Below are 27,064 nucleotides of genomic sequence, written 5' to 3'. Positions count from 1 at the left end.
AGGGATGGCACAAATGATAAACCCCATAGGATTCCGCTTTCACTACTTGATATGGGCCTTCCCATTTTGACCTTAGTTTATCGGGCAACAATCTCAATCTAGAATTGTAAAGAAGGACTAGATCACCGGCTTTAAATTTTTTGCCTCTTATGCTCCTATCATGCACGGCTTTCATTTTCTCCTTGTAAAGTCTAGAGTTCTCATAAGGTTCAAGCCTCAAACATTCTAACTCCACTAGTTGTAGCTTTCTCTCAATTCCGACTCCACCCAAACTTGGATTACACTCTTTGATGCCCAATATGCCTTGTGCTCTATCTCCACTGGTAAATGGCAAGCTTTGCCATACACCAACCGAAAGGGGCTCTTGCCAATTGGCATTTTGTATGCCGTTCGGTAGGCCCATAATGCATCGGTGAGCTTGGCACTCCAATCTTTCTTATTGGGTTTCACAATCCTTTCCAAGATGCGTTTAATCTCCCGATTGGAAACCTCGGCTTGGCCGTTTGTTTGTGTGTTGTAGGCCGTGGCTACTTTATGTATGATGCTATATTTCTTCATGAGTCCTTCCATTCTTTTGTTGTAAAAATTTGAACCTTGGTCGCTCACAATTGCTCGTGGTGACCCAAATCTATAAATGATATTATTTCTCACAAAAGAAAGGACCACATTAGCATCATCCGTCTAGGTGGGTATCGCTTCCACCCATTTGGACACATAATCAACGGCAAGTAGAATGTAGAGGAAACCATTAGAGTTTGGGAATGGCCCCATGAAGTCAATTCCCCACTGATAAACCCAAATTTTATGATATATATTGTGCTCAATTTAAGTGATTTATTCAACCCTTCATCCACTTATTCATGTAAATTGCATGGTTTTACTTTCCCTTCCTTATTATGTGATATATGTGAAAAACATGTTTCCTATGCTTTAAAAAATAATTATTTTAATTACCTTTTATTACCATTTAATGCCGTGATTTGTGTGTTGAGTAGTTTCAGATCTTCTAAGGCAGAAATGACTTAAAGGATGGAAAGGACACATACAAAAATGAAAGGAAAGCACAAAATGGAGTTTTTGAGAAACTGGCAGCGATGCGAACGCATGGACGACGCGGCCGCATGCCCAGTGCGAAAAGGCAGTGACGCGAACGCATGACTGACGCGGACGCGCGCCTTAAGTAGAATGTAGATGACGCGTATGCGTGACCGAAGCGAACGCGTGACAAGGAAAACTCCCAGATGACGCGACCGCGTGTCCCACGCGGACGCGTGACAGACGCCACGCTCTAAAAACTGCAGAAAACGCTCCCAGCGATTTCTGAAGCCCATTTTAGCCCAGATCCAAGTTCAGAAAGCGCATATTAGAGGTTATAAAGTGGGGGAATGCATCCATTCAAAAAAGGCCTTCATTTATTTACTTTTCATAGTTTAGATGTAGTTTTTAGAGAGAGAGGTTCTCTCATCTTTCTTAGGTTTTAGGATTAGGATTCCTCTTAAGGATTTAGAATTTCAACTCTTCATCAGGTTCAATATTTCTTTTACTTTATATTTCTCTTTTACTTTCGGATACTTTAATGCTATCCTTTAATTACTTATGTTGCCAGATTGGCTTATGAACTCTTTATGTTTAGATTGATTTTCTCTTATTAATGCAATTGAGGTATTTCAGATCTAAGATTCTTATTTAGCTTTTTATATTATTGGCTTTAATTGATTAACTGGAAGCTCTTGAGTTATCAACTATCCGTGATTGGTTGTTATGTCGGCTAAATTGAATGGTATTCCACTAACTCTAGTTTTTCCTTAGAAGTTGGCTAGGACTTGGGAATCTAACTAATTAGTTCAATTGACTTTCCCTTTCCTTCATAAGGGTTAACTAAGTGGGATTAACTTCCATTCTCATAGGAGTAACTAGGATAGGACTTCCGAATTTTCATACCTTGCCAAGAGTTTATTTTACAGTTATTTATTTATTTTACTTGTCATTTAAATTACTTGTCCCTTACTTTTAAAACCCCCAATTTACAAAACTCATAACCAATAATAAGAACATACCTCCCTGCAGTTCCTTGAGAAGACGACCCGAGGTTTAAATACTTCGGTTATCAATTTTAAAGGGGTTTGTTACTTGTGACAACCAAAACGTTTGTACGAAAGGATTTTCTGTTGGTTTAGAAGCTATACTTACACCGCGATCATATTTTTATATTTCTTTACCGATAGAAAAACCCGATCGTCAAAATGGCGCCATTGCCGGGGAACTGCAAACGTGTGCCTTATTATTGGTTATTGTAAATATTTTTTCTTTTACTTGTTTATCTGTTTTTGTTTTCTCCTTTTATTTTCATTAGCTACTATGTATTCTCACCCCTCTCGCTTTGAGTTTGGTTCTAATATTGTTGAAGGGAACAAAAGTTATAGCAGGAACATGCATCAAGGTCAGAGCAATCAAAGATGGATGGAGCCAAGAGGATCTGATCAACCCTTTAGGCAAGCAACATCACCCTCCAAGATATCATGGACGAGGACCACTATACAATGCATACCAAGCTAATAGACATGGTGGACCCCCTTGTAATTACCGACAAGCCCCACCCTGTGCTTATAGACCATCCTCTCAACGTAGTTTTGAACCATCACACTCACAAGTTTCTTTTTACTATTCATCACCGTATGACCCTTATCCACCACAATCCCAATCCAATTACTCCCAAGAACCACCACATTATTATTATGAACCCTCATACCCACCCCAACCTCCAATGAATGACAAACTTCGTGTTCTTCTTCAAGGGCAAGCAAGGATACAAAAGGGCGTACTGGAACTCACTACTGCCTTAACCGAGGTAGTGAACATAATAGCTTCCCGACATCTAAAAACTCAAGGTACTCCCATGGCTGCATGTGGAGAATCAAAAAAAGAGCGTAGCATGAAGGAAACACTAGAAACTCCAGTGGACAATGAGGAACATGGCTTTGTATTGGAACAAGTAGAGGAAGCCATGAAAGCTGTAGAGGAAGAAGTGGTTGAAGATTTAGGAGATGCTGAACCTCCATGGGAATCAAGAACTGTAAAAGATTCCGCTGAGAAGTCCGAAATTGATGCCAAAGAGGACAGTGCACAACCTCCAATGCATATACCTTGTGAAAAATTGGACGGAACAGACCAAGAAGTTGATTCCATGGGCAGTGATGATCATGAATCAAGCTCTCCTAGTCATGAATTCACATACGCAACTGAACTCCTTGAACCTGAAGAACCTTATCCAAGTGAATACGAAGATGACGTCGAGGTAGATTTTCTCTCAACTTCCAACGTATGACTTAAGTGATGAGGAAGACATAGACTTTGATCAGGACGCAGTTGTAGTTGAAGAGTTTTGCAAAGAAGTGGAGGAATTCACAGAAAAATACAAGGGAGTAGAGCTTACAGAACCACTGGAAATACCTATCCCAAGGCCATTACCACCTAATACAAGCTTCAAGTGGGTACAATCCTTAACCTTTATCTTTACTTTTCCACTTGAATATGGTTTGTTCGAAACAGATGGCCAGCTTAGAGCTCTCTGCGGCTTTAAGAGTAAGAAGGAAATGGCTCGTACTCAGAGCTGGTGTACAAGGTTCAATAAGGTTCCGTACTTCAATTCGCAGTGCACAGATTGGTACCGAGTGCAATTGAATGGGTCTTGGAAGACGTTTGGTCATCTTGGTGAGAATACAATTTCTAAACTGCCCGGATTGAAGAATATAGATCAAGACAAAGGCGGATTTAAAGGCAAAGTTTGGGGTCCGGAAATCTATTCCGACATTCGTCACCCTGGGAGCCTGAGAACCTGTCTGAAGCTGCTCAAAAGCTTTACATGCCTAGTTTGGGACTAATGAGCGGATAATTTATACGCTTTTTGGCATTGTTTTTAGTATGTTTTTAGTATGATTTAGTTAGTTTTTATTATATTTTTATTAGTTTTTAAATAAAAATCATATTTCTGGACTTTACTATGAGTTTGTGTGTTTTTCTGTAATTTCAGGTATTTTCTGGCTGAAATTGAAGGAGCTGAGCAAAAATCTGATTCAGGCTGAAAAAGGACTGCATATGCTGTTGGATTCTGACCTCCCTGCACTCAAAATGGATTTTCTGGAGCTACAGGAGTTCAAATGGAGCGCTCTTAATTGCGTTGGAAAGTAGACATCCAGGGCTTTTCAGAAATATATAATAGTTCATACTTTGCTCAAGGATAGACGACGTAAACTGGCATTCAACGCCAGCTCCATGTTGCAGTCTGGCGTTAAACGCTAGAAACAAGTTACAAGTTGGAGTTAAACGCCCAAAACAGGTTACAACCTGGCGTTTAACTCCAGAAACAGCCTAGGCATGTGTAAAGCTTAAGTCTCAGCCCCAGCACACACCAAGTGGGCCCCAGAAGTGGATTTCAGCACTATCTATCTTAGTTTACTTATTTTCTGTAAACCTAGGTTACTAGTTTAGTATTTAAACAACTTTTAGAGATTTATTTTGTACCTCATGACATTTTAGATCTGAACTTTGTACTCTTTGACGGCATGAGTCTCTAAACTCCATTTTTGGGGGTGAGGAGCTCTGCAACGTCTCGATGAATTAATGCAATTATTTCTGTTTTCCATTCAAACACGCTTGTTCCTATCTAAGATGTTCATTTGCGCTTCACTATGAAGAAGATTGAATGGGTATCTCTTAGATTTCTTAATCAGAATCTTCGTGGTATAAGCTAGGATTAATGGCGGCATTCATGAGAATCCGGAAAGTCTAAACCCTGTCTGTGCTATTCCGAGTAGGATTCAAGGATTGAATGGCTGTGACGAGCTTCAAACTCGTGATTGTTGAGCGTAGTGACAGACGCAAAAGGATCAATGGATCTTATTCCGACATGATCGAGAACCAACAGATGATTAGCCATGCTGTGACAGAGCATTTGGACCATTTTCACTGAGAGGATGGGAAGTAGCCATTGACAACGGTGACACCCTACATACAGCTTGCCATGGAAAGAGCCTTGCGTGTATGAAGAGGAGTACAAGAGAAAAGCTGAAATTCAGATGACAAAGCATCTCCAAAACTCTAACTTATTCTCCATTATTGCACAATAAGTATTTATTTTATGCCTTTTTACTTTTCACAATTGAACTTAAAAAACACTGTTGTTGGTATCCTGACTAAGAATAATAAGATAACCATAGCTTGCTTCAAGCCAACAATCTCCGTGGGATTCGACCCTTACTCACGTAAGGTATTACTTGGACGACCCAGTGCACTTGCTGGTTAGTTGTGCAAATTTGTGAGAAATAGTAATATTGACATTGACATACACATTTTTGTGCACCAAGTTTTTGGCGCCGTTGCCGGGGATTGTTCGAGTTTGAACAACTGACGGTTCATTTTGTTGCTTAGATTAGGAAAAATTTTTCTTTTTGGTTTAGAGTCTTTTATTATTGTTTTTGGTTGAAATTTTTTTTAATCCTTATTTTCTCTTTTTAAAATTTTTCGAAAATTTTATAAACTGATAATTGAGCTTTTCTGTTTGAGTTTAGTTTCATGTTTTAAGTTTGGTGTCAATTGCATGTTTTTATTTTCTTTTAAATTTTCGAAATTGTGTTCATTGTTCTTTCTTAATCTTCAAGTTGTTCTTGTTTATTTTCCTTGTTTGATCTTTAGTTTTTCTTGTTTTGTGATTTTTCTTATTTTTCTTGTGCATTTTCGAATTATTAGCATCTAAAAAAAGGATTTATTTATACCTTGTTAAAACACTTTAAATTTATAGCTCAATTGGCTAGAGCGTGGTGCTTATGTTCTTGGTAATTGGTTATCCTCTTTTTAAAAACTTTTTCAAAAATAATTTTTCTTTGAATAAATCTTGTGCCAAACTATAAGTTTGGTGTTTTCTTGTTTATTTTTCTTTAGTTTTCGAAAGTTTTATTTTGGTTTTCCAAATATTTTAAGTTTGGTGTTCTATCTTCATATTCTTGTTGTTCTTGTGAGTCTTCAAAGTGTTCTTGAGTCTTCCTTGTGTTTTGATCTTAAAATTTTTAAGTTTGGTGTTCCTTGGTGTTTCCCTCCAAAATTTTCGAAAATAAGGAGCATTAGATCTAAAAATTTTAAGTTTTGTGTCTTTTTATTGTTTTTCTCTTTCCTCATTGAATTCAAAAATATCTTTTTCCTTTATTTTAATTGATTTTTCGAATTTTTCTTTTAAAAATTCAGATTTTATTTTAAAAATTTTTTATTTTATCTTATCTTAGATTTAAAATTTCAAAATTCCAATCTTTTTCAAAAAAAAATCATATCTTTTTCAAAATCTTATCTTATCTTATTTCAAATTTCAAATTTCAATTTTCAAATTTCAATTATCAAATTTCAAATTTCAAATTTCAAATTTCAAATTTCAAATTTCAAATTTCAAATTTCAAAATTAATTTTCAAATTTAAAATTTAAATTTCAACACTTTTTAATTTAAATTCCTTATCTTCTCTTACCTAGCTTATCTTATCTTTTCTAATCTCAAATCTTAAAATCAAATCTTTTTCATATCTTTTCTTTTTTTTATTTTATTTTATTTTCTTACAAGTATCTTTAACTTTAAGACATATCTTTTTCAAAACTTCCTAACTAATTTCTCTCTCTTCATTTTTTTTTGAAAATCCTCACCCACATTTTTTTCAAATCTTTTTAATTAATTTAGTTTTCAATTTTCTTTTATTTCTTTTTCTTCTAATTTTCGAAAATATAGTAAATTTTTTAGTTATTTTATTTTATTTTATTTTATTTTAATTTCGGTTTTCAAAAAAAAAAATATATATTTGCAATCCGCATCATCTCCCTTTCTCCATCATGGACCTAAGTGGAAATGAACAGTCCAGAAGGACTCTGGGGTCCTATGCTAACCCCACTACTGCTTCATATGGGAGTAGTATCTGTATACCCTCCATTGGAGTCAGTAGCTTTGAGTTGAATCCTCAGCTCATTATCATGGTGCAGCAAAGTTGCCAGTATTCTGGTCTTTCACAGGAAGAACCTGCAGAGTTTCTGGCACAATTTTTACAAATTGCTAACACAGTACATGAGAAAGAAGTAGATCAGGATGTCTACAGATTATTACTGTTTCCATTTGCTGTAAAAGACCAAGCTAAGAGGTGGTTAAATAACCAACCTAAGGCTAGCATAAGGACATGGAAACAACTGTCAGAAAAATTCCTGAATCAATACTTCCCTCCAAAACGGATGACACAGCTAAGGCTGGACATCCAAGGCTTTAAACACGGAGATAATGAATCTCTTTATGATGCCTGGGAGTGATACAGAGAGATGCTAAGAAAATGCCCCTCTGAAATATTTTCAGAATGGGTGCAGTTAGACATTTTCTATTATGGGCTTACAGAGAGAGCTCAAATTTCTCTAGATCACTCAGCTGGTGGATCTATACACATGAGAAAGACAATTGAAGAGGCTCAAGAGCTTATTGATACAGTTGCCAGAAATCAGCATCTGTACCTAAATAGTGAATCTTCCATGAAAGAAGAGGCTAAAACAGTAACTGTTGAACTCAGTCCTGCAGAACAAATTACTGAATTCAATCAGCAATTAGACTTTCTAACAAAACAGTTGGCCGAATTCAAGGAGATACTACAAGACACAAGAATGGCTAATATAAATATGGAGGTACAGTTGAAGCAAACAGAACAACAGTTATCAAAACAAATAATAAAAGAGTGCCAAGCAGTTCAATTAAGAAGTGGGAAAACATTAAATACCTCACTTCAAGGTAGCAGGAAGCCAAAAAATGAACAAACTGTTATTCAAAATCCATCTAAGGATAGTAAGAACCCAGAGAGGAATAACTCTAGCGTTCAAATGCTAGAAACAAGTAAGGAGTTGGCGTCAAACGCCCAATGGAAGCTCAGTTCTGGCGTTCAAACGCCAGGAACAAGTAAGGAGTTGGCGTCCAACGCCACTCCAGCTTCTAACCCTGGCATTCAAATGCCAATGAGGGATCAGACACACACAAGTGGTGATAACAACCCCTCTAAAAAGGCTTCTCCAACCACCTCTGTAGGAAATAAACCTGCAGCAAATAAGATTGAGGAATATAAAGCCAAGATACCTTATCCTCAGAAACTCCGCCAAGAGGAGCAGGATAAGCAATTTGCTCGCTTTGCAGATTATCTCAGGACTCTTGAAATAAAGATTCCATTTGCAGCGGCACTTGAGTAAATACCTTCTTATGCCAAGTTCATGAAGGAGATCTTGAGTCATAAGAAGGATTGGAGAGAAACTGAAAGAGTTCTCCTCATTGAAGAATGCAGTGCAGTGATTCTGAAAAGCTTTCCAGAAAAGCTTAAAGATCCCGGAAGCTTTCTAATACCATGCATACTAGAGGGTAATTGAACCAAGACAGCTTTATGTGATCTTGGGGCAAGTATCAACCTAATACCTGCATCCACTATCAGAAAGCTTGGTTTAACTGAAGAAGTTAAACCAACCTGGATATGTTTCCAACTTGCTGATGGCTCCATTAAATACCCATCAGGCGTGATTGAGGACATGATTGTCAGGGTTGGGCCATTCGCCTTTCCCACTGACTTTGTAGTGCTGGAAATGGAGGAACACAAAAGTGCTACTCTCATTCTAGGAAGACCTTTCCTAGCAACTGGACAAACTCTCATTGATGTCCAAAAGGGGGAAGTAACCCTGAGAGTCAATGAGGATGAGTTTAAGTTGAATGCTGTCAAAGCCATGCAGCATCCAGACACACCAAAAGACTGCATGAAAGTTGATCTCATTGACTCTTTGGTAGAGGAGGTCAACATGGCTGAGAGTCTCGAATCAGAGCTGGAAGACATCTTTAAAGATGTTCAGCCTAATTTGGAGGGTTCAGAGGAATTGAAAGAGCCTCTGAGACTTCCTCAGGAAGAGGAGAAACCTCCTAAACCCGAGCTCAAGCCATTACCACCATCCCTGAAATATGCATTTCTGGGAGAAGGTGACACTTTTCCAGTGATCATAAGCTCTGCTTTAAATCCACTGGAAGAGGAAGCACTAATTCAAGTGCTAAGGACACACAAGACAGCTCTTGGGTGGTCCATAAGTGACCTTAAGGGCATAAGCCCAGCTAGATGCATGCATAAAATCCTATTGGAGGATGATGCTAAGCCAGTGGTTCAACCACAGAGACGGCTAAATCCAGCCATGAAGGAAGTGGTGCAGAAAGAGGTCACCAAATTACTGGAGGCTGGGATTATTTATCCTATTTCTGATAGCCCCTGGGTGAGCCCTGTTCAAGTTGTTCCCAAGAAGGGAGGCATGACAGTGGTTCATAATGAAAAAAATGAACTGGTTCCCACAAGAACAGTTACAGGGTGGCGCATGTGTATTGACTATAGAAGGCTCAATACTGCCACAAGAAAGGATCATTTTCCTTTACTATTCATAGACCAGATGCTAGAAAGACTAGCAGGTCATGATTATTACTGCTTTTTGGATGGCTATTCAGGCTACAACCAAATTGCAGTAGATCCCCAGGATCAAGAGAAAACAGTATTCACATGTCCATCTGGAGTGTTTGCTTACAGAAGGATGCCATTTGGGCTGTATAATGCGCCTGCAACCTTTCAGAGATGCATGCTCTCTATTTTCTCTGATATGGTGGAAAAATTTTTGGAAGTTTTCATGGATGACTTCTCAGTATATGGAGACTCATTCAGCTCCTGTCTTGATCACCTGACACTGGTTCTGAAAAGATGCCAAGAGACTAACCTGGTTTTAAACTGGGAGAAATGTCACTTTATGGTGACTGAAGGGATTGTCCTTGGGCATAAGATTTCGAACAAAGGAATAGAGGTGGATCAAGCTAAAGTAGAGGTAATTGAAAAATTACCACCACCTGCCAATGTTAAGGCAATCAGAAGCTTTCTGGGGCATGTAGGATTCTATAGGAGGTTTATAAAGGATTTTTCAAAAATTGCAAAATCTCTGAGCAATCTGCTAGTTGCTGACACGCCATTTGTGTTTGACACAGAGTGTCTGCAGGCGTTTGAAACTCTAAAAGCTAAGCTGGTCACAGCACTAGTTATTTATGAACCAGACTGGACATTACCATTCGAATTAATGTGTGATGCCAGTGATCATGCCATTGGTGCAGTATTGGGGCAGAGGCATAACAAGCTTCTGCATGTCATTTATTATGCTAGCCGTGTTTTAAATGATGCCCAGAAAAATTACACAACCACAGAAAAATAATTGCTTGCAGTGGTTTATGCCATTGACAAGTTTAGATCATACTTAGTAGGATCAAAAGTGATTGTGTACACTGACCATGCTGCTCTTAAATATCTACTCACAAAGCAGGATTCAAAACCCAGGCTCATAAGATGGGTGTTGCTTCTGCAAGAGTTTGATATAGAAATAAGAGACAGAAAAGGGACAGAGAACCAAGTGGCTGATCATCTATCCCGGATAGAACCAGTAGAAGGGGAGTTTCCCCCCTCTATTGAGATCTCTGAGACCTTTCCGGATGAGCATTTATTTGCCATTCAGGAAACACCATGGTTTGCAGACATTGAAAACTATAAAGCTGCAAGGTTCATACCCAAGGAGTACAGCAGGCAACAAAAGAAAAAATAAATTACTGATGCAAAGTACTACTTGTGGGATGAACCCTATCTCTTTAAGAGATGTGCAGACGGAATAATCCGTAGGTGTGTGCCTAGAGAAGAAGCACAGAGGATCTTATGGCATTGCCATGGATCACAATATGGAGGCCATTTCGGAGGTGAGCGAACAGCCACCAAGGTCCTCCAATGTGGCTTCTACTGGCCTACACTCTATAGGGATTCCCGAGAGTTTGTACGTAACTATGACAGTTGCCAAAGAGCTGGTAATCTGCCTCATGGTTACGCCATGCCTCAACAGGGAATCTTGGAGATTGAGTTGTTTGATGTATGGGGAATTGACTTCATGGGACCTTTCCCACCATCATACTCAAACATTTATATTCTGGTGGCAGTCGACTATGTATCAAAAAGGGTAGAGGCCGTTGCCACACCCACCAATGATACTAAAACAGTGCTGAAGTTCCTCCAAAAACATATCTTCAGCAGGTTTGGTGTCCCTAGAGTACTAATCAGTGATAGGGGCACTCACTTCTACAACAAACAGCTTTACTCTACCATGGTCCGGTTTGGGATTTGCCACAAGGTGGCGACTCTATATCATCCACAGACAAATGGGCAAGCTGAAGTCTCTAATAGAGAACTAAAAAGAATCTTGGAACGGACTGTAAGTACCCGTAGAAAGGATTGGGCAAGAAGCTTGGATGATGCTCTGTGGGCTTACAGAACAGCATTCAAGACTCCTATAGGGACCTCTCTATACCAGCTTGTGTATGGTAAGGCCTGTCATCTGCCCGTGCAACTGGAATATAAGGCCTACTGGGCAACCAGATTCCTAAACTTTGATGCCAAATTAGCTGGAGAAAAAAGATTGCTCCAGCTGAATGAGCTAGAGGAATTCAGATTCACTGCTTTCGAAAATGCCAAGCTTTACAAAGAGAAAGCAAAAAGATGGCATGACAGAAAGTTGTCATCTAGAGTCTTTGAACCAGGACAGAAAGTTCTGTTATTTAACTCTAGGCTCAGGCTATTCCCCGGGAAACTGAAATCTCGGTGGAGGGGACCATATGTGATTACAAGTGTGTCACCATATGGCTATGTGGAGCTTCAAGACATTGATTCTGATAAGAAGTTCATTGTTAATGGACAGAGAATCAAGCATTATCTTGAAGGCAATGTTGAGCAAGAGTGCTCAAGGCTGAGGCTAGATTAAAAGCTCAGCAAGGTCCAGCTAAAGACAAATAAAGAAGCGCTTATTGGGAGGCAACCCAATGTTATTTAACTATATCTCTTTATTTTCTATTGCTATTTTATGTTTTCCTTAGGTTGATGATCATGTGAAGTCACAAAAACAACTGAAAAATCAAAAACAGAATGAAAAACAGCATTAAAAACAGCACACCCTGGAGGAGGAATAGTCTGGCGTTTAAACGCCAGAAACAAGCATCTGTCTGGCGTTTAACGCCAGAAACAGGCACCAAGCTGGCGTTTAACGCCAGAAGCAAGCATCTACCTGGCGTTAAATGCCAGAAACAAGCTACATTTGGGCGTTTAATGCCAGAAACAGGCAGCAGTCTGGCGTTAAACGCCAGGATTGCAGAGCAAGGGCGTTTTACATGCCTAATTGGAGCAGGGATGTTAAGTCCTTAACCCCACTGGATCTGTGGACCCCACATGATCCCCACCTCTTCTTCTCTCCTTATTACACCTTTCCATAACACTCTTCCCCAAATTAACCTCCACCAATCACCTCCATTACTCCTCCAAAACCATCATACAACCCACCTACACCCACCCACTCAAATTCAAACCACTCACACCTCTCCATCTCATCTATTTTCTTTTTCTTCTACTACTTTCTTTCTTTTGCTCGAGGATGAGCAAACATTTTAAGTTTGGTGTGGAAAAAGCAGTGCTTTTTTTTGTTTTTCCATAACCACTAATGCCTCGAGGGATGCACTTCCCTCCACAAAATTATTGGGAGCAAATCAACACTTCCCTAGGAGAATTAAGTTCCAACATGGGACAACTAAGGGTGGAGCACCAAGAGCACTCCATCATCCTCCATGAAACTAGAGAAGATCAAAGAGCTATGAGGGAGGAGCAACAAAGACAAGGAAGAGACATAGAGGAGCTCAAGAGCACCATTGGTTCTTCAAGAAGAGGAAGACGCCACCCTCACTAAGGTGGACTCATTCCTTAATCTCCTTGTTCTTATTTTTCTGTTTTTCATTTACTGTGCTTTATGTTTATGTTTGTATCTTGTTACATGATCATTAGTGTCTAAGTGTCTATGCCTTAAAGTTATGAATATGAATCCATCACCTTTCTTAAATGAAAAATGTTTTTAATTGAAAAAGAAAAAAAAGTGCATGAATTTCGAATTTTAAAACAGTTTAATTATTTTGATGTGGTGGCAATACTTCTGTCTTTCTGAATGAATGCTTGAACAGTGCATATTTTTGATATTTTTGATTCATGAATGTTAAAATTGTTGGCTCTTGAAAAATGATGAAAAAGGAAGAATATTATTTGATAATCTGAAAAATCATAAAAATAATTCTTGAAGCAAGAAAAAGCAGTGAATACAAAAGCTTGCAGAAAAAAAATAGCGAAAATGAAAGAAAAAAAAAAAGAGAAAAAGCAAGCAGAAAAAGCCAATAGCCCTTAAAACCAAAAGGCAAGGGTAATAAAAAGGATCCAAGGCTTTGAGCATCAGTGGATAGGAGGGCCTAAAGGAATAAAATCCTGGCCTAAGCGGCTAAACCAAGCTGTCCCTAACCATGTGCTTGTGGCGTGAAGGTGTCAAGTGAAAACTTGAGACTGAGCGGTTAAAGTCGAGATCCAAAGCAAAAAGAAGAGTGTGCTTAAGAACCCTGGACACTTCTAATTGGGGACTCTAGCAAAGCTAAGTCACAATCTGAAAAGGTTCACCCAGTCATGTGTTTGTGGCATTTATATATCCGGTGGTAATACTGGAAAACAAAGTGCTTAGGGCCCCGGCCAAGACTCATAAAGTACCTGTGTTCAAGAATCAACATAATAAACTAGGAAAGTCAATAACATTATCTGAATTCTAAGTTCCTATAGATGCCAATCATTCTGAACTTCAAAGGATGAAGTGAGATGCCAAAACTGTTCAGAAGCAAAAAGCTAATAGCCCCGCTCATCTAATTAATACTGATCTTCACAGATGTTTTGGAATTTATTGTATATTCTCTTCTTTTTATCCTATTTGCTTTTCAGTTGCTTGGGGACAAGCAACAATTTAAGTTTGGTGTTGTGATGAGCGGATAATTTATACGCTTTTTGGCATTGTTTTTAGTATGTTTTTAGTATGATTTAGTTAGTTTTTATTATATTTTTATTAGTTTTTAAATAAAAATCATATTTCTGGACTTTACTATGAGTTTGTGTGTTTTTCTATAATTTTAGGTATTTTATGGCTGAAATTGAGGGAGCTGAGCAAAAATCTGATTCAGGCTTAAAAAGGACTGCAGATGCTGTTGGATTCTGACCTCCCTGCATTCGAAATGGATTTTCTGGAGCTACAAGAGTCCAAATGGCGCGCTCTTAATTGCGATGGAAAGTAGACATCCAGGGCTTTCCAGCAATATATAATAGTCCATACTTTAGCCGAGTTTAGATGACGCAAAAGGGCGTTGAACGCCAGTTTTATGCTGCAGTCTGGAGTTAAACGCCAGAAACACGTTACAAGCCAGAGTTGAACGCCAGAAATACGTTACAAAAGGGATGCATGCTCATGTGAAATCAAAACAATTGAATTACCATGTGCATTAAAAAAATATTTTTTATTTATATTTAAATAAAGAGTATACAAAAATTCACCAATTGCAAAATAAAAAGAATCAATGCACATGGGACAAAGTTAAATTTAATGCATGAGTGTGCAATACAAAGGGAAAATTTGGGCAAATGGGTTAAAGAAATTTTGATTTATAGAGTATGTATGTTAGGTGAGATCTTAGACTAATCAAGGATTCACTTATTAACTCACTTAGCCTTATACATATATCCTTACCCTTACCTTGGCCCCATTACAACCTTGAATAAGACCTCATGATTTTTGTATGTCTGTATTCTATAATTGTTGATTGGTTAGGTGAAAAACAAAGTTATAGAAAGTAAGGATAAAAAGAACAATAGAGTGATTAACCCAATAAACACTAAGTGACTAGAGAGTAAACACAAAATCCAGTGAGGGTTCAATAGCTCATCACCATACATATCTCTGCTTAAATTGTTAATTGTCTTGCAAGTTTGTAAAATATTTTTTACCCATCTCAATTGTAAAAGTCCTTTTACATTATCTAGGGTTTGGCTATGCATATATGATTCCTTGAGGATATGAATTAATTTAATTACATGTAAGTTTTATATACAAGTAAATAACAATTAGAATTGCATGATTCATTTAGGTAGTTGCATTTAGAATAGATTGCATTGCATGAGATTCCACCACTTTAACCTTACCTTACTCTTTATCTTGGATTTAGCATGAGGACATGCTATTGTTTAAGTGTGGAGAGGTTGATAAACCCATATTTTATGATATATATTGTGCTCAATTTAAGTGATTTATTCAACCCTTCACCCACTTATTCATGTAAATTGCATGGTTTTACTTTCCCTTCCTTATTATGTGATATATGTGAAAAACGTGTTTCCTAGTCTTTAAAAAATAATTATTTTAATTACCTTTTATTACCATTTGATGTCGTGATTTGTGTGTTGAGTAGTTTTAGATCTTCTAAGGAAAGAATGACTTAAAGAATGGAAAGGAGACATACAAAAATGGAAGGAAAGCACAAAATGGAGTTTTTGAAGAAACTGGCAGCGACGCGAACGCATGGATGATGCGGCCGCATGCCCAGCGCGAAAAGGCAGCGACGCGAACGCGTGACTGATGCGGACGCGTGCCTTAAGCAGGACGCAGATGACGCGTACGCATGACCAAAGCGAACGCGTGACAAGGAAAACTCCCAGATGACGCGACCGCGTGACCCACGCGGACGCGTGATAGACGCCATGCACCAGAAATTGCAGAAAATTCTCCCAGCGATTTCTGAAGCCCTTTTTGGCCATGATCCAAGTTCAGAAAGCACAGATTAGAGGTTATAAAGTGGGGGAATGCATCCATTCAAAAAAGGCCTTCATTTATTTACTCTTCATGGTTTAGATGTAGTTTTTAGAGAGAGAGGTTCTCTCCTTTCTCTTAGATTTTAGGATTAGGATTCCTCTTAAGGATTTAGAATTTCAACTCTTCATCAGGTTCAATATTTCTTTTACTTTATATTTCTCTTTTACTTTCAGATACTTTAATGCTATCCTTTAATTACTTATGTTGCCAGATTGGCTTATAAACTCTTTATGTTTAGATTGATTTTCTCTTATTAATGATATTGAGGTATTTCATATCTAAGATTCTTATTTAGCTTTTTATATTATTGGCTTTAATTGATTAACTGGAAGCTCTTGAGTTATCAACTATACGTGATTGGTTGTTATGTCGGCTAAATTGACTGGTATTCCACTAACTCTAGTCTTTTCTTATGAGTTGGCTAGGACTTGGAAATCTAACTAATTAGTTCACTTGACTTTCCCTTGCCTTCATAAGGGTTAACTAAGTGGGATTAACTTCCATTCTCATAGGAGTAACTAGGATAGGACTTCCGAATTTTCATACCTTTCCAAGAATTTATTTTACAGTTATTTATTTATTTTACTTGTCATTTAAATTACTTGTCCCTTACTTTCAAAACCCCCAATTTACAAAACTCATAACCAATAATAAGAACATACCTCCCTGCAGTTCCTTGAGAAGATGACCCGAGGTTTAAATACTTCTGTTATCAATTTTAAAGGGGTTTGTTACTTGTGACTACCAAAACGTTTGTACGAAAGGATTTTCTGTTGGTTTAGAAGCTATACTGACAACGCGATCATATTTTTATATTTCTTTACCGATAGAAAAACCCGATCGTCACCCACACATCAAAAATCTCACAAAATAGCATGGTTTTTTGGGGGATTTCATCCTTTCTGGAGATGTTACCAAATCTAATGTATTGAGAACAAGATTTACAAAAATGAGAAGAGTCCTTGAAAAGAGTTGGCCACCAAAAGCCACAATCTAGGATTTTCCGTGCCATTCTTTGAGGTCAAAAATGGCCTCCTCCTTCGGAGGAGTGGCAAGCTTCCAAGATTGAGTAGAATTTGGTTTGTGGAATGCACCTTCGAATTACTTGATCCGCCCCACATCTCCAAAGGTATGGGTCATCCCACACATAGTATTTGGATTCGCTTTTTAGCTTATCCCTTTGATGTTTGGAGAGATTAGGAGGGAAGGAGCGAGATATTAAGTAATTGGCGATTGGTGCATACTAAGGAATGGTTTCCGAGATTGTATGCAAGCCCTCAAAGGGAAAATAATCATTGATAAGAGTAGTATCACCTTTTGTGTGTTGAAGGCGACTTAAATGGTCTGCCACTAGGTTTTGTGTACCACTCCTATCCTTGATTTCCAAGTCAAATTCTTGCAATAACAAAACCCATCTAATCAATCTTGGTTTAGATTCCTTCTTAGCCAACAAATACTTTAACGCCGCATGATCCGAATACACTACCACCTTTGAACCGAGAAGATATGCTCGGAACTTGTCCAAGGCAAAAACAATGGCCAAAAGTTCTTTTTCGGTAGTACTGTAGTTGGATTGGGCTCCATCTAGTATTTTTGATGCATAGGCTATGACATATGGAATCTTACCCTCGCGTTGTGCTAACGCGGCTCCCACGGCAAAATTTAAAGCATCACACTTTATTTCAAATGGCCGACTCCAATCCGGCCCTCGCACAATGGGAGCTTGGGTCAATGCTACCTTGAGCTTGTCAAAAGCCTCCATGCATTCCTTGCTTAAATCAAACACAACATGTTTTTGTAACAACTTTGAGAGAGGCAATGCTATCTTGCTAAAATCCTTTATGAATCTCCGATAAAATCCTGCATGTCCAAGGAAATAGCGGACCTCCCTCTCGGAAGAGGGGTAAGGCTAACTAGATATGACATTAATCTTGGCCGGATCTACGGAAATACCATCTTTGGAAATAATATGTCCTAAAACAATCCCTTGCCTAACCATGAAATCACACTTCTCAAAATTTAAGACAAGGTTGGTTTTAGTACATCTTTCCAAAATTTTTTCAAGATTATCCAAGCAATGATCAAAAGAATCACCATATACCGTGAAGTCATCCATGAATACCTCCATGCATTGCTCTAGAAAATCCACAAAGATGCTCATCATGCACCTTTGGAAAGTTGCCGGTGCATTGCATAAGCCGAATGGCATACACTTGTTGGCATAAGTTCCAAAAGGGCAAGTAAATGTTGTTTTTTCTTTGTCCTCTAGAGCAATGTGTATTTGGAAGTACCCTGAATAGCCATCTAGAAAGCAATAATGGGATTTACCGAATAATCCATCGAGCATTTGATCGATAAACAGAAGTGGAAAATGATCTTTTCTAGTGGCCGAGTTCAACCTTCGATAGTCTATGCATACTCGCCAAGAGTTTTGCACCCGTGTTGCTATGAGCTCCCCGCTTTAATTCTTGATTGTGGTTACCCCAGACTTCTTAGGCACAACTTGAACAAGACTTACCCATTCACTATCCGAAATGGGGTAGATGATGTTTGCCTCGAGTAACCGTGTCACCTCTTTCTTGACAACCTCCAAAATAGTAGGATTTAATTGCCTTTGAGGTTGTCTCACGGGTCTAGCTTCTTCTTCCAAAAAGATCCGGTGCTCACACACTTGGGGACTTATCCCCACTAGATCTGCCAAACTCCACCCTATTGCCCTTTTGTTCTTCCTCAAAACACATAGTAACTTTTCTTCTTGTTGAGGATTTAGTTCCCTTGCTATGATCACCGGGAACTTGTGGGCTTCATCAAGGTATGAGTACTTTAGGTGGGGTGTCAATGGCTTCAATTCTAGCTTTTGCTCTTGGCTTGTCATTTGAACTTCTTTACTTGGATTGTCACCATTTTCTTCAATTATATGTTTCTCTTCTAGCCTTGCACAATACACTTTGGCCACAATGTTGTCAATTAGATCACACCGGAATATGGAATGGTTCTCCGGTGGGTGCCTCATTGCTTCTTCTAAGCTAAAACTTACAACTCTCCCATCTATTTCAAACGAATAGGTTTCCGAATGGGCATCCAACTTGAACCTAGAGGTCCTCAAAAACGGCCTTCCAAGTAGGATAGATGATGCCCTCTCGGATTCACTTGGTGGCATCTCAATGATATGAAAATCAATTGGAAATATCAAACCCTTTATGTCGACCAACACATCTTCCGCAACACCCGACACGGTTATTATGCTCTTGTCCGCCAAGACAAACCGAGCCGCCGACCGCTTCAATGGTGGGAGCTTCAATAGATGATAAACGGAAAGAGGCATAATGCTAACGCATGCACCATGGTCGCATATACAATCAATGAATTGGACTCCATCAATGACACAAGAAACTAAACAAGGACCTGGATCAACACACTTTTTTGGAATGGATCCCATCAAAGCCGAAATGGAACTACCCAATGGAATGGTTTCCAACTCATGAATTCTATCTTTGTCATACACAAGTCCTTAAAAAGTTTCACATATTTAGGCACTTGATGTATAGCATATCAAGTTCCACACGCTTTTTAGCCTTTCTTGCCAATGTAGGAAATGGAATTGGTTGAGCCACTTCCTCCAAGATTTGTTCCTTTCTGGGGACTTCACTCCATGGTAGAGGGTCCTCATCTTCAACTATTACATGTGACTCCTCCTCTTCTTCAATTTCTTCTATCTCAACTCCATCTTCCTCTTGAGTGACTTTCATTGGACTAGGTGCCTTTGAATTCCTCTCCTTCAATTGAGTTCCAGACCTCAAGGTTACGGCGTTAATGCCACCCTTGGGGTTGGGTAGAGGTTGAGAAGGTATGTCACTAGATGTTGAGGCTTGAGAAATGGGAGTAGAGGGTGGGTCCATGCGAGCAATGAGAGCTTGGAGGGTGGAAGTAAGACCATTGAGACTTGAGTTGAGTGTGTTTTGGAGTTTTTTTTGTCCTTGGAGTATGGACCGGAGTGTGTCATCTTGATTTGGAGATGTGGAAGGATAGGTGATTTGTGGTGCTTGGGGTTGGTTGGGTGGAAGTGGTTGTCTATGAGGTGGTATGTAGGTTTGATAGTTCCTTCCTTGATTTGGTTGTTGGTTTGGAGGGTTTTGTGAATAGCGGTTTTGTGGAGTGTTGTTGTTCCACCTTTGGTTGCCTCCATTGTCCCTTCCTCCTTGTTGATAATTGTCCCGCCAATTTTGGTTGGAGTTATCCCTCCATCCTTGATTAGAGTTGTTACTCCCTTGGTTATAGTTGCCTCCTTTTTGGGGGTACCCTTGGTTATAATTGCTCCCTTGGTTATGGTATCCTTGATTAGCACGCTCATAGTAGGAGTGATGAGCGGATAATTTATACGCTTTTTGGCATTGTTTTTAGTATATTTTTATTATTTTTTAAATAAAAATCACATTTCTAGACTTTACTATGAGTTTGTGTGTTTTTCTGTGATTTCAGGTATTTTCTGGCTGAAATTGAGGGACTTGAGCAAAAATCAGATTCAGAGGTTGAAGAAGGACTGCAGATGCTGTTGGATTCTGACCTCCCTGCACTCAAAATGGATTTTCTGGAGCTACAGGAGTCCAAATGGCACATTCTCAATTGCATTGGAAATTAGACATCCAGGGCTTTCCCTCAATATATAATTGTCCATACTTTGCCTGAGTTTAGATGACGCAAACTGGCATTCAACGCCAGCTCTCTGCCCTATTATGGAGTTAAATGCCAGAAACAGGTTGCAAAGCAGAGTTAAATGCCAGAAACAGGTTACAAACTGGCGTTTAACTCCAAGGAAGACCTCTACACATTAAAGCTTCAATGCTCAGCCCAAGCACACCCCAAGTGGCCCCGGAAGTGGATTTCTGCATCATTTACTCATTTCTGTAACCCTAGTAACTAGTTTAGTATAAATAGAACTTTTTACTATCATGTTAAATAGGATCTTTTATCTTTGGATCATTTTGAGATCTCTAGACCTCCATGGGAGGCTGGCCACTCGGCCATGTCTACCCTATTTTCACTTATGTATTTTCAACGGTAGAGTTTCTACACACCATAGATTAAGGTGTGGAGCTTTGCTGTTCCTCATGAATTAATGCAAAGTACTATTATTTTTCTATTCAATTCAAGCCTATTTCTTCTCTAAGATATTCATTCGCACACAAGAACATGATGAATGTGATGATTATGTGACGCTCATCATCATTCTCACTTATGAACGCGTGCCTGACAAACACTTCCGTTCTACATGCAAACAAGCTTGAATGCATATCTCTTAGCCTCCTGATCTACGATCAGAGTCTTTGTGGTATAGGCTAGAATTATTGGCGGCCATTCTTGAGATCCGGAAAGTCTAAACCTTGTCTGTGATATTCCGAGTAGGATCTGGGAAGGGATGGCTATGACGAGCTTCAAACTCGCGAGTGCTGGGCGTAGTGACAGACGCAAAAGGATTACTGAATCCTATTCCAGTATGATCGAGAACCGACAGATGATTAGCCGTGCGGTGACAGCACATCTTGGACCATTTTCACTGAGAGGACAGGAAGTAGCCATTGACAATGGTGATGCCCTACATAAAGCTTGCCATAGAAAGGAGTAAGAAGGGTTGAATGAAGGCGATAGAAAAGCAGAGAATCAGAAGGAATAAAGCATCTCTATACGCTTATCTGAAATTCTCACCAATGAATTACATAAGTATCTCTATCTTTATTTCACGTTTTATTTATCTTTTAATTATTAAAACTCTATAACCATTTGAATCCGCCTGACTGAGATTTACAAGGTGACCATAGCTTGCTTCAAGCCGACAATCTCCGTGGGATCGACCTTACTCACGTAAGGTTTATTACTTGGACGACCCAGTGCACTTGCTGGTTAGTTGTGCGAAGTTGTGACAAAGAACTAAGATTATGAACGTGCGTATTAAGTTTTTAGCGCTGTTACCATGGAATGAACGATCACGATTTTGTGCACCAAGTTTTTGGCGCCGTTGCCGGGGATTGTTCGAGTTTGGACAACTGACGGTTCATCTTGTTCCTCAGATTAGGTAATTTTATTTTAATTTTAAGCTTTTTATTTTTATCATTTTTATTTTTATTTTTGAAAAATTTTCAAAAAAAAAAAAATAAATTATTCTATGGCTTCAGAATTTTTAAGAATGAATTCTAGAGTTTCTTCATGATCTGTTGAAGCCTGGCTGGCTGTCAAGCCATGTCTAAATTTTTGGACTGAGGCTTCCACTTATCATGGCAAGAGTCCTTTGACTCTCATCCAATCAACTGTTATATGCCTGATTTGTATCTGCTGAAGCTTGGCTGGCCATTGGCCATGTCTATTGTTTTGGACCGGAGCTTTCACTGAAAGCTTGGCTGACTAGTGAGCCATGTCTAATTCCTGGACTGGAGCTTTAGACTAACATTGCATGATTCCTGGAATTCTCATTAGAAATTTTGAATTCCCTATTTTTCTTTTTCCAAATAATTTTCGAAAAATCCAAAAAATTTAATAAAATCATGAAAACCAAAAATATTGTGTTTCTTGTTTGAGTCTTGTGTCAATATTTAAGTTTGGTGTCAATTGCATATTTTTTATTTTTCTTAAAATTTTCGAAGAACACATGCATTGAGTCTCTTTCGTGTTCTTCATGATCTTCAAGTTGTTCTTGACAAGTCTTCTTGTTTGATCTTCATATTTTCTTCTTTTGTGTCTTTTCTTATTTTTCATATGCATTTTCAATTTGTTAGTGTCTAAACATTAAAAATTTTTAAGTTTGGTGTCTTGCATGTTTTTCTTTTCAAAAAAAAAATTTCAAAAAGAAGTTCTTGGTGTTCATCTTGACATTCAAAGTGTTCTTGGTGTTCATCTTGACATTTAAAGTGTTCTTGCATGCATTGTGTGTTTTGATTCATAATTTTCATGTTTTGAGTATTTTTGTTGTTTTTCTCTTTCTCATAAATTTCGAATATTTGAGTTGACTTTTTCAAAATTTAGTTGTTTCTTATGAGTCAAATCAAATTTTTAATTTAAAAATTCTATCTTTCTCAAATCTTTTTCAAAAATCAAATCTTTTTCAATTTTTCTTTCATATTTTCGAAAATTTCAAATTGATTTTCAAAAACATTTTTCTTATTTTGTTTCATATTTTAGAAAATCTCACTAACAATTAATGTGATTGATTCAAAAAATTTTTAAGTTTGTTACTTGCCTATTAAGAAAGGTTCAATCTTTAAATTTTAAAATCATATCTTTTTGTTTCTTGTTAGTCAAGTAATCAACTTTAATTTTCAAAATCAAATCTTTTTAAATTTCTTTTTCAAATCTCTTTCAAAACAAGTTTCAATCACATCGTTTTCAAAATCAATTTCAAAATCTTTTCTAACTTCTTTTCTAACTTCTTATCTTTTCAAAAATTGATTTTCAAATCTTTTTCAATTAACTACTTGACTTTATGTTTGATTTTAAAAGTTTACTATTTCAATCATATCTTTTTCAAAACTACCTAACTAATTCTCTCTCTAATTTTTGAAAATTACCTTCCTCTTTTTCAAAATTCCTTTTTAATTAACTAATTGTTTTAACTTTTAATTTAATTTAATTTTTCTTTTTTTAAAATTTTTGAATTTTAATTTTAATTTTAAATTAAAAACAAAAATATTTTTCTTTTCTTTTCAATTATTTTCAAAAATTCTTCTCTCTCACCTCCTCCTAATTATTTATTTATCTACTAACACTTCTCTTCATCTTAAAAATTCGAACCCTCTCCCTCTTTCTGTGTTCAAATTTATTTTCTTCTTCTACTCACATAAAGGAATCTCTATACTGTGACATAGAGGATTCCTCTTCTTTTCTGTTTTCTTCTTTTTCATATGAGCAGGAACAAGGATAAGAACATTCTTGTTGAAGCTGATCCTGAACCTGAAAGGACTCTGAAAAGGAAGCTAAGGGAAGCTAAAGCACAACTCTCTGGAGAAAATCTGACAGAAATTTTTGAAAAAGAAGGAGAGATGGCCGAAAATAATAATAATGCAAGGAAGATGCTTGGTGACTTTACTGCACCCAATTCCAATTTACATGGAAGAAGCATCTCAATCCCTGCCATTGGAGCAAACAATTTTGAGCTAAACCCTCAATTAGTTTCTCTGATGCAACAGAACTGCAAGTTTCATGGACTTCCATCAGAAGATCCTTTTCAGTTCTTAACTGAATTCTTGCAGATCTATGATACTGTTAAGACCAATAGGGTTGACTCCGAGGTCTACAGGCTTATGCTTTTCCCGTTTGCTGTAAGAGACTGAGCTAGAATATGGTTGGACTCTCAACCTAAAGATAGCCTGAACTCTTGGGATAAGCTGGTCACAGCTTTCTTAGCCAAGTTCTTTCCTCCTCAAAAGCTTAGCAAACTTAGAGTGGATGTTCAAACCTTCAAACAAAAAGAAGGTGAATCCCTCTATGAAGCTTGGGAGAGATACAAGCAACTGACCAAAAAGTGTCCTTCTGACATGCTTTCAGAATGGACCATCCTAGATATATTCTATGATGGTCTGTCTGAGTTCTCAAAGATGTCATTGGACCATTTTGCAGGTGGATCTATTCACCTAAAAAAAACGCCTGCAGAAGCTCAGGAACTCATTGACATGGTTGCAAATAACTAGTTCATGTACACTTCTGAAAGGAATCCTGTGAGTAATGGGAAGCCTCAGAGGAAGGGAGTTCTTGAAATTGATACTCTGAATGCCATATTGGCTCAGAATAAAATATTAACTCAGTAAGTCAATATGATTTCTCAGAGTCTGAATGGATTGCAAGCTGCATCCAACAGTACTCAAGAGGCATCTTCTGAAGAAGAAGTTTATGATCCTGAGAACCCTACAATAGCAGAGGTGAATTACATGGATGAACCCTATGGAAACACCTATAATCCCTCATGGAGAAATCATCCAAATTTCTCATGGAAGGATCAACAAAAGCCTCAACAAGGCTTTAATAATGGTGGAAGAAACAGGTTTAGCAATAGCAAGCCTTTTCCATCATCCTCTCAGCAACAGACAGAGAATTCTGAGCAGAATCCATCTAGCTTAGCAAATATAGTCTCTGATCTATCTAAGGCCACTCTAAGTTTCATGAATGAAACAAGGTCCTCCATCAGAAATTTGGAGGCACAAGTGGGCCAGCTGAGTAAAAGGGTCACTGAAACTCCTCCTAGTACTCTCCCAAGAAATATAGAAGAGAATCCAAAAAGAGAGTGCAAGGCCATTACCTTCCTTGGTGTGGCCGAACCCAGAGAGGAGGAGGAGGACGTGAATCCTAGTGAGGAAGACCTCCTGGGACGCTCAGTGACCAATAAGGAGTTTCCCTTTGAGGAACCAAAGGAATCTGAGGCTCATCTAGAGACCATAGAGATTCCATTGAACCTCCTTTTGCCCTTCATGAGCTCTGATGAGTATTCATCCTCTGAAGAGGATGAAGACATTACTGAGGAGCAAGTTGCTAAATACCTTGGAGCAATCATGAAGCTGAATGCCAAATTATTTGGTAATGAGACTTGGGAAGATGAACCTCCCTTGCTCACCAATAAACTGAATGCATTGGATAGGCATAAATTACCTCAAAAGAAACAGGATCCTGGTAAATTCCTAATTCCCTGTAACATAGGCACCATGACCTTTGAGAAGGCTCTGTGTGACCTGGGGTCAGGAATAAACTTAATGCCACTCTCGGTAATGGAGAAATTAGGAATCTTTGAGGTACAGGCTGGTAAATTCTCATTAGAGATGGCAGACAAATCCATGAAACAAGCTTATGGACTAGTAGAGGACGTGTTAGTAAAGGTTGAAGGCCTTTACATCCCTGCTGATTTCATAGTCTTAGACATTGGAAAGGATGAAGATGAATCCAGCATCCTTGGATGACCCTTCCTAGCCACAGCAAAGGCTGTGATTGATGTGGACAGAGGAGAGTTAGTCCTTCAACTGAATAAGGACAACCTTGTGTTTAAAACTCAAGGATCTCCTTCTGTAACCATGGAGAGGAAGCATGAAAAGCTTCTCTCACTGTAGAGTCAACCAAAGCCCCCACAGTCAAACTCTAAGTTTGGTATTGGGAGGCCACGGCCAAACTCTAAGTTTAGTGTTGAACCCCCACATTCAAACTCTAAGTTTGGTGTTGGGAGGTCCCAACAATGCTCTGAACATCTATGAGGCTCCATGAGAACTCACTATCAAGCTATTGACATTAAAGAAGTGCTTGTTGGGAGGCAACCTAATGTTATTTAACTATATTTAATTATTTTCCATTTCTATTTTATGTTTTTTTAGGTTGATGATCATGTGAAGTCACAAAAAAACTAATGAAAAATCAAAAACATAATGAAAAACAGCATTAAAAATAGCTCACCCTGGAGGAAGAACTTACTGGCGTTTAAACGCCAGTAAGAAGCATCAAACTGGCATTTAACGCCAGAAAGAAGCATCAAGCTAGCGTTAAACGCCAGAAACAAGCACCAGACTGGCGTTTAATGCCAGAACAGAGCATGGAAGTGGCGTTAAATGCCAGAAACAAGCACCAACTGGCATTCAATGGCAGAACAGAGCATGGAAGTGGCGATAAATGCCAGAAACAAGCAGCAAGCTGGCGTTTAATGCCAGACATGCATACTAAGGGCGTTTTACACACCTAATTGGAGCAGGGATGTTAAGTCCTTGACCCCACTGGATCTATGGACCCCACAGGATCCCCATCTTTTCTTCTCTCCTCTTCATACCTTTTCATAACTCTCTTCCCCAAATACCCTTCACCAATCACCTCAATCACTCTTCCCCATCACCTCTTCACCACTCATATCCATCTTCTCTTCCCCAAAAACCCCACCTACCTCCAAAATTTAAACTCTTTTTCCTCCCAAACCCAACCCTAATGGCCGACCCCTAAACCTTCGCCCACTCCTATATAAACCCCTCATTCCTTCTTCTTTTTCACCCAACACAACCTTTTCTTCTTCCCCTTGGACGAATACACACCTATCTCCCTCTCCTCCATTTTTCTTCTTCTTCTCCTTCCTTCTTTCTTCTTTTGCTCAGGGACGAGAAAACATTTTAAGTTTGGTGTGGTAAAAGCATTGCTTTTTGTTTTTCCATAACCATTAATGGCACCTAAGGCCAGAGAAACCTCAACAAAGAGGAAAGGGAAGGCAATTGCTTCCACCTCTAAGTCATGGGAGATGGAGAGATTCATCTCAAAGGT

At 38.4% G+C, this 27,064-nt stretch overlaps 1 protein-coding gene and 1 non-coding gene across 2 annotated transcripts; both read right to left on the bottom strand.

Moving 5' to 3' along the window:
- Positions 1-681: 681 nt before the first annotated feature.
- Positions 682-19,701, bottom strand: LOC112742574 (uncharacterized). Its single transcript, XM_025791815.1, has 3 exons — positions 19,340-19,701; positions 18,591-19,290; positions 682-786 (listed from the first exon to the last, which is right to left on the bottom strand). The coding sequence occupies exons 1-3, from the start codon at positions 19,699-19,701 to the stop codon at positions 682-684; spliced, it is 1,167 nt and encodes a 388-aa protein (XP_025647600.1).
- Positions 19,702-24,222: 4,521 nt separating this feature from the next.
- Positions 24,223-24,330, bottom strand: LOC112745562 (small nucleolar RNA R71). The gene has a single exon (XR_003173482.1). It is a non-coding gene; the product is annotated as a small nucleolar RNA R71 (small nucleolar RNA).
- Between the last annotated feature and the right edge of the window lie 2,734 nt (positions 24,331-27,064).

Source organism: Arachis hypogaea, chromosome 14, assembly GCF_003086295.3.
Source record: "Arachis hypogaea cultivar Tifrunner chromosome 14, arahy.Tifrunner.gnm2.J5K5, whole genome shotgun sequence".
Taxonomy (NCBI): domain Eukaryota; kingdom Viridiplantae; phylum Streptophyta; class Magnoliopsida; order Fabales; family Fabaceae; genus Arachis; species Arachis hypogaea.
Note: the sequence above shows the minus strand (reverse complement) of the source record. Positions and strands in the feature narration are given on the sequence as shown.

Coding starts and splice junctions, on each gene's coding strand:
- LOC112742574 (XM_025791815.1), bottom strand. CDS start 19,701: ATGGACCCACCCTCTACTCCCATTTCTCAAGCCTCAACATCTAGTGAC. Junction 19,291..19,339: donor CTTGATATGCTATACATCAA/GTGCCTAAATAT, acceptor TGACAAAGATAG/AATTCATGAGTTGGAAACCA. Junction 787..18,590: donor ATGAAGCCCACAAGTTCCCG/GTGATCATAGCA, acceptor TGGGTTTATCAG/TGGGGAATTGACTTCATGGG.